Source organism: Scylla paramamosain, chromosome 41 (assembly GCF_035594125.1).
Source record: "Scylla paramamosain isolate STU-SP2022 chromosome 41, ASM3559412v1, whole genome shotgun sequence".
Classification (NCBI taxonomy): Eukaryota; Metazoa; Arthropoda; class Malacostraca; order Decapoda; family Portunidae; genus Scylla; species Scylla paramamosain.
In genome coordinates, this window is record NC_087191.1 from 139,547 (window position 1) to 147,500 (window position 7,954).

A 7,954-nucleotide genomic window follows, 5' to 3' on the forward strand; every position below is an offset into this window, starting at 1 on the left:
GGTGCAACACCCTACTCGTATTCCTGACCGTCTTGGAGATACGCCTAACATTCTTGATCTTTTCCTAACCTCTATTCCTTCTGCTTATATTGTCACTCTCTCTTTTCGGTTGGGCTCCTCCGATCACAATCTCATATCTGTATATTGTTCTGTTTCTCCAATCCCTCCTCAGGATCCCTCTAAGCGGAGGTGCCTCTGGCGTTTAATCTCTACAAGTTGGGGGAACCTGAGAAGGTATTTTGCTGATTTTCCTTGGAATGACTACTGCTTTCATATCAGAGAGCCGTCCTTGTGTGCCAAGTGCATAATAGAGGTGATAGTATCTGGCATGGAGGCGTACATTCCTCACTCTTTTTTCTCATCCTAAACCTTCTATTCTAGACCTTGGTTTAACACAACCTGTTTTCGTGCTATACATGATAGAGAGGTGGCGCACAGAAGGTACTTAAGCCTTACATCACCAGCATCCCATGCGCTTTATATTTCTGCCCGGAACCATGCCAAGTCTATTCTCCAACTACCCAAAAACTTCATAAATAGAAAGTTTCAAAATCTCCCAGTATCAAACTGGCATCTAGCTAAAAATATCTCAAATAATTTTTCTTCTTCTTCTTTCCCTCCTTTATTTCAAACAGATGGTATCACTGCTATCACATAAATTTCTAAAGCTGAACTCTTCGCTCAAACCTTTGTTAAAATCTCTACCTTGGTCGATTCAGGGCTTGTTCCTCCCTCTCCTCTACCCTCTGATTATTTCATGCTACCTATTAAAATTCTTCTGAGTGATGTTTACTATGCCCTCGCTGGCCTTAACCCTCGAAAGATTTTTGGATCTGATGGGGTCCATCCTATTGTTTTTAGAAATTGCTTGCAGCTTGCCTAGTCAGACTTTTTCTACACTGTCTGTCAACATCTACCTCTCTTTCTTGCTAGAAGTTTGCTTACATTTAGCCTGTTCCTAAAAAAAAGGTAACCGTTCTAATCTCTTAAACTACCATCCTATTGCTTTAATTTCCTGCCTATCTAAAGTTTTTGAATCTATCTTCAACAAGAAGATTCTTATACATCTATCACTTCACAACCTTCTACATGATCGCCAGTATGGTTTCTGTCAAGGTCGCTCTACTGGTGATCTCCTGGCTCTCCTTACTGACTCTTGGTCATCCTCATTTAGAGATTTTGGTTGCTTTGGACATATCTAAAACTTTTGACAGAGTCTGGCACAAAGCTTTAATTTCCAAGTTACCCTCCTACGGCTTCTATCCTTCTCTCTTTAACTTCATCTCAAGTTTCCTTTCTGACCGTTCTGTTGCTTCTGTGGTAGACGGTCGCTGTTATTCTCCTAAATTTATTAACAGTGGTGTTCCTTAAGGTTCTGTCCTGTCACCCACTCTCTTCTTATTATTCATTAATGATCTTCTAAACCAAACTTCTTGTCCTATCCACCACTACGCTGATAATACCACCCTGCACTTTTCCACGTCTTTTCATAGAAGTCCAACCCTTCAGGAAGTAAACATTTCATGCAGGGACGTCCCAGAACGCCTGACTTCTGATCTTTATAAAATTTCTGATTGGGACAGAGAGAACTTGGCATTGTTCAGTGCTTCAAAAACTCAATTCATTCAAATCTATCAACTCGACATAAACTTCCAGACAACTATCCCCTCTTCTTCAATGGCACTCAACTTTCCCCCCTCTTCTACACTGAACATCCTCGGTTTGTCCTTTTCTTATAATCTAAACTGTAGACTTCACATCTTATCTTTAGCTAAAACAGCTTCTATGAAGTAATAGGTTCTGAGACGTGGCCGCCAATTTTTCTCACTTCCCCAGCTACTAACTCTGTACAAGGGCCATATTCCTCCGTGTATAGAGTATGCTTCACATGTTTCAGGATGTTCCACTCATACCGTTATTCTAGAGAGGGCAGAAACAAATGCTTTTCGGTTCATCAACTCCTATCCTCTAATTGACTGTCATCAGCCTCTCTCTCATCGCCGTAATGTTGCATCTCTACCTCTCCTCTACCGCTATTTTCATGCTAACTGCTCTTCTGATGTAGTTAACTGCATGCGTCCCCTCTTCTGATAGCTTCGCTACACAAGATTTTCTTCTTTCTCTCACCTCTATTATGTCCATCTTTCTTTCATGTAAGAGTTAACCAGTATTCTCAATAATTCTTACCTTTCTCTGGTAAACTCTGGAAGTCCCTGCCTGCTTTTGTATTTCCACTTTTTTCTGACTGGAATTCCTTCAAGAGAGAGGTATCAAGACACTCATCCTTAAATACTTGACTACCGCTTTAGACCCTGTTCTGGGACTGGCATCTCAGTGGGCTTTTTTTTTTTTATTGGATTTTTGTTGCCCTTGGCCAGCGTCCCTCGTACATGAAAAAAAAAAAAAAAAGTCTAGTGAAGCCGAAGGAGCGATACTTTTTCCGTTGTCGTTGAGGCTGGGACATTCCCGATGTCACTAATATTTGGAGAGAGGCCTCTTTTAATGGGAGATGAGACTCTTGTTTGTTTTGGAGAAGGCTGATCTTTTGAACAAATTATCAATATCATTTTATTGATTTTTTTTATTAATTTATCAGTAATATAGTATTGGGCAGAGCATTATCCTTGCAGTGGGACAACCTGGAGGTAAGTGAGGAAGACATACAACGAACAACGCTTTGTCTTCATGCCTGGGTCAGTAGGGCCAGTATCTTAGCCATATAACGAACAACACCATGTATGTAGTTCAATGAGCTCAGTGCCTTGGATACAAAAAGAACAACACCAATTGCGCTGTTCTGGGCCACTGGGATCTGTTCCACGTTACTTTAAATTCGTTATTTTAAAGACCACCTCTTTTTTTTTTTTTTTGCACTTAATGTTTGGGAAGTCCATCCCATTTCATTTAATATGCTGACATTTTAGTGATTTAAATATTTTTACCCTAACATACTTTTGGTTTTAATTCTAACCTGTAATCATTGTTGTTTTTAAAAAAAAATGTAGCAGCGCCATATGTCAGCGATGTTGCAGAGCCATTAGACTAATAAATCAATCCACTACTACTACTACTACTACTACTACTACTACTACTACTACTACTAGTAGTACTACTACTACTACTAGTAGTAGTGCTATTGTTGTTGTTGTTGTTGTTGTTGTTGTTGTTGTTGTTGTTATTGCTGATGTTAGTAGTGGTGTTGTTGTTGTTGTTGTTACTGTTGTTTTTCTTCCTGTAGTTGTTAATAATCATTATCATTTGTTAATGCATCGGCTTCATGTGAACCTCAGAAAAATGCATGAACCTTTGCATTGCTAATGGTGATCACACAACTTGATATATGATTAAAGAAAAATTATTAGAAACATATATATTTTTTTATTTCCTGTGTCTTGAATTTTGGGTCATCCTAGTAAATTACCAACTTGCCTTCTCGTCTTGCACAATCATATTATTTCTTAAAGAATCATTATATATCAGCGCCCTTCATGTTAGTGAACTTTATCACTGACTGACCATCTCACTCTTCAGTCTTAACCGACACAAAGAAAACATTAGCCAATAAATACTTTATTTACTTTTCATGTTTACATGTATGATTGCAAATGAGAAGGCATCAGTGGTATCGTAGGTATCAGTGCTCGCTGTCAGTCTCAATGTCGCTGTAACTGTTTCTCTTGATTTGGAGGCAACTTTGGTTCTTCTGAATCACAGGGATCATTAATTCTCTACTGGACGCATCCTTAGTTTTCTTGAATCGGAGGGATATTTTTCTTCTCTTGAGTCATAGAGATTATTGGTTCTGTTTAAAGGTATCAATGGTTCTCCTCGGTTACAGGGATCACTGGTTCTCTTGAATTAGAAATATCACTCTCCCTCTTACTTATTCTCCTCACTTATCATCATCTTCAGGTTCAGACTCATTAGATTTAAAATCATCTTCCTCAGAATCATTGTCCACATTTGAATCTGGGTCGGCTCTCGTCATGCATGAGTCATCATAACCATCATCAGTTACTAGAATCATCAGAAGTTGAATCATCAGAATCAGAATCAGAGGCGTCCCTCATCATGCGTGAATCATTAGAAACACTAGAACCAGAATCAGAATCAGAGTCATCCCTCATCATACGTGAATAAGAACCAGAATTACTAGAATCATCAGACTCATTAGAAGATGAAGCAGAATCAGAAGCAGAGGCGTCCCTCATCATTCGTGAAGAAGAATTACTAGAATCATCAGACTCATTAGAAGATGAAGCAGAATCAGAAGCAGAGTCGTCCCTCATCATTCGTGAAGAAGAATTACTAGAATCATCAGACTCATTAGAAGATGAAGCAGAATCAGAAGCAGAGTCGTCCCTCATCATTCGTGAAGAAGAATTACTAGAATCATCAGACTCATTAGAAGATGAAGCAGAATCAGAAGCAGAGTCGTCCCTCATCATTCGTGAAGAAGAATTACTAGAATCATCAGACTCATTAGAAGATGAAGCAGAATCAGAAGCAGAGTCGTCCCTCATCATTCGTGAAGAAGAATTACTAGAATCATCAGACTCATTAGAAGATGAAGCAGAATCAGAAGCAGAGTCGTCCCTCATCATTCGTGAAGAAGAATTACTAGAATCATCAGACTCATTAGAAGATGAAGCAGAATCAGAAGCAGAGTCGTCCCTCATCATTCGTGAAGAAGAATTACTAGAATCATCAGACTCATTAGAAGATGAAGCAGAATCAGAAGCAGAGTCGTCCCTCATCATTCGTGAAGAAGAATTACTAGAATCATCAGACTCATTAGAAGATGAAGCAGAATCAGAAGCAGAGTCGTCCCTCATCATTCGTGAAGAAGAATTACTAGAATCATCAGACTCATTAGAAGATGAAGCAGAATCAGAAGCAGAGTCGTCCCTCATCATTCGTGAAGAAGAATTACTAGAATCATCAGACTCATTAGAAGATGAAGCAGAATCAGAAGCAGAGTCGTCCCTCATCATTCGTGAAGAAGAATTACTAGAATCATCAGACTCATTAGAAGATGAAGCAGAATCAGAAGCAGAGGCGTCCCTCATCATTCGTGAATCAGTAGAAGAATCAGAAGTAGAGTCGTCCCTCATCATGCGTGAAGAAGAATTACTAGAATCATCAGACTCTTCAGAAGATGAAGCTGAATCAGAAGCAGAGGCGTCCCTCATCATACGTGAATCACCATCATCATCAGTGGCCATAAGGCGTGGAGAGATCCCCCGGTCAACAGCCACATCCCTGCAGAAGTGAACGCCGGTGAGAGATGGAGGAGTGGAGAGGACAGGGCGGGGGGAAAGTTGATAATGGTTGAGGGAAGTGTGAAAACATATGTGAAGGGAAGTGTGGAGGCATAGGTGAAGGAAAGTGAGGAGGAAAGAGAGAGAAAGTGGAGGAGAGTGGAAGAAAGAGCAGGTATAAGTAGAAGTAGGTAAACAAAAGTCACTTATACACAAGTGCACCTATACACAAGCGTGTATAGGTGCAGGAAAGCGGAGGCATAAGTAGAGAAAAATGGAGAGAAGTGTTTTTTTTTTTTTTTTTTATGTAGGAAGGATACTGGCCAAGGGCAACAAAAATCTCATAAAAAAAAATGCCCACTGAAATGCCAGTCCCATAAAAGGGTCAAAGCAGTGGTCAAAAATTGGTGGAAAAGTGTCTTGAAACCTCCCTCTTGAAGGAATTCAAGTCATAGGAAGGTGGAAATACAGAAGAAGGCAGGGAGTTCCAGAGTTTACCAGAGAAAGGGATGAATGATTGAGAATACTGGTTAACTCTTGCGTTAGAGAGGTGGACAGAATAGGGGTGAGAGAAAGAAGAAAGTCTTGTGCAGCGAGGCCGCGGAAGGAGAGGAGGCATGCAGTTAGCAAGATCAGAAGAGCAGTTGGCATGAAAATAGCGGTAGAAGACAGCTAGATATGCAACATTGCGGCGGTGAGAGAGGCAAGCGTGTGGGAAACTGGTGGAAAGTTAAAGTATGAGTAGACGAAAGTGGAGAGGCAGAGAGAGATGGAGGAAAATGGAGAGAAGCGTGGAGATAAGTGAAGAAACTGAGCTGCAAGGACAGGGACAAAAACTGGAGACAAAAATAAAGGAGGAGGGATGGAGAAACTAAGGGAAGCAAAAAAAAAAAATATTAGATAAAAAAGACAGGGAAAAGCAGAAATAACTTGAGCCTTCCATCACCTGAATATCAAGCGATTTAAATTTCTGGCCGATTTATTGCAGGTCTGTTCTCCAAAAACTCCTTCATTAATAGAACGTGCAAAAATCTTTCAAAATCTAACTCCCTTCGTGACTTCTGTCACCTATCAAAAAAACATCTCCAATAATTTTGTTTCTTGATCTTTCCCTTCTTTATTTCAACCCGATAGCACCACTGCCATCTCATCTATTTCTAAAGCTCAACTCTTTGCTAAGACGTTTGCTAAAACTCTACCTTGGATGATTCAAGACTTCTTTCTCCCTCTCCTCGAACCTTTGAATACTTCATGTTGCCCATTAAAATCCTTTCCACTGATGTTTTCCATGCCCTCGCTTTTTTAAACCCTCGGAAGGCTTATGGACCTAATGAAATCCAAAACTCTGCCTCCGTGCTTGCACTTTGGCTAGTCAAACTCTTTAAACTCTGTGTATCAACATCTACCTTTCTTTCTTGCTGTAAGGTTGCTTACAATCAGCCTGTTACTAAAAAGGGTGACCGTTCAAATCCCTTAAACTACCGTTCTATTGCTTTAATTCCCTACCTATCTAAAGTTTTTAATCTATTCTCAACAGGAAGGTTTTGATATAGTCTGGCACAAAGCTTCGATTTCCAAACTACCCTCCTGTAGCTTCTCTCTTTCTCTCTGTAACTTTATCTCAAGTTTCCTTTGTGACCGTTCTATTGCTGTTGTGATAGACGATCATTGTTCTCCTAAATCTATTAACAGTGGTGTTCCTCAGGGTTCTATCCTGTCACCGATTCTCTTCCTATTATCCATCAGTGATCTAAACCAAGAAGAGTGATCTAAACTTGTTGTCCTATCCTCCCCTACGCTAATAATACCATCCTGTACTTTCCCAGGTCTTTTCATAGACGTCCAACCCTTCAGGAAGTAAACAGTTCATACAGGGAAGCCAATTTCTGATTGAGGCAGAGCAAACTTAGTATTGTTCAATGCCTCAAAAACTCAATTCCTCCATCTATCAACTCGACACAACCTTCCATTCAACTATCCCCTCTTCTTCAATGACACTTAACTGTTCCTCTCTTCTCCACTGAACTTCCTCGGTCTGTCTTTTACTTACAATCTAAATAAGAAACTTCACATCTCAGCTCTAGCTAAAAACAGCTTCTCTAAAGTTAAGTGTTCTGAGCCGTCTCCACCAGTTTTTCTCATCCCAGGAGCTTCTAACTCTGTACAGGAGCCTTATCCGCCCATGTATAGAGTATGCTTCACATGTATGTGGATATGGAGTTTCCACTAATACCGCTATTTTTATACAGCGTGTAATCAAGAGCTTTTCGTTTTATCGACTCCTCTCCTCTAACGGACTGTCTTCAACGTCTTTCTCATCGCCGTAATGTTGCATCTCTTGCTTTATTCTTCAACTATTTTCATACTAACTGCTTTTCTGATCTTGTTAACTGCATGCTAACTCCTCCTGTGGCCTCGTTCCACAAGACTTTCTTCTTTTTCTCATCCCTATTGTGTCCGCCTTTCTAATGGAAGAGTTAACCAATATTCTCAACCATTCATTTCTTTCTGTGGTAAATTCTGGGACTCCCTACCTGCTTCTGTATCTTCTCTTCAAGAGGATGATTCTTTTGACATTTTGTTTTCCTTTTTTCTGGACGCAATGGGATTTTTTTTCCTCTTTTTGTTCTTCTTGGCCAGTGACCCTCTAACGTAAAAAAAAAAAAAAAAAAGATCGAAAGAGACTCCCAAAA

The 7,954-nt window shown here is 40.0% G+C and overlaps 1 protein-coding gene across 1 annotated transcript in view; it reads right to left on the reverse strand.

The window, feature by feature from the left end:
* Positions 1-3,363: 3,363 nt before the first annotated feature.
* The window catches only part of LOC135093129 (dentin sialophosphoprotein-like), an 8,515-nt gene continuing 3,924 nt past the window's right edge, over positions 3,364-7,954 (reverse strand). The window contains exon 3 of the mRNA XM_063992035.1: positions 3,364-5,262. Coding sequence (XP_063848105.1) covers positions 4,011-5,262 — 1,252 coding nt within the window. The 3' untranslated portion in view covers positions 3,364-4,010. The remainder of the gene's footprint in view (positions 5,263-7,954) is intronic.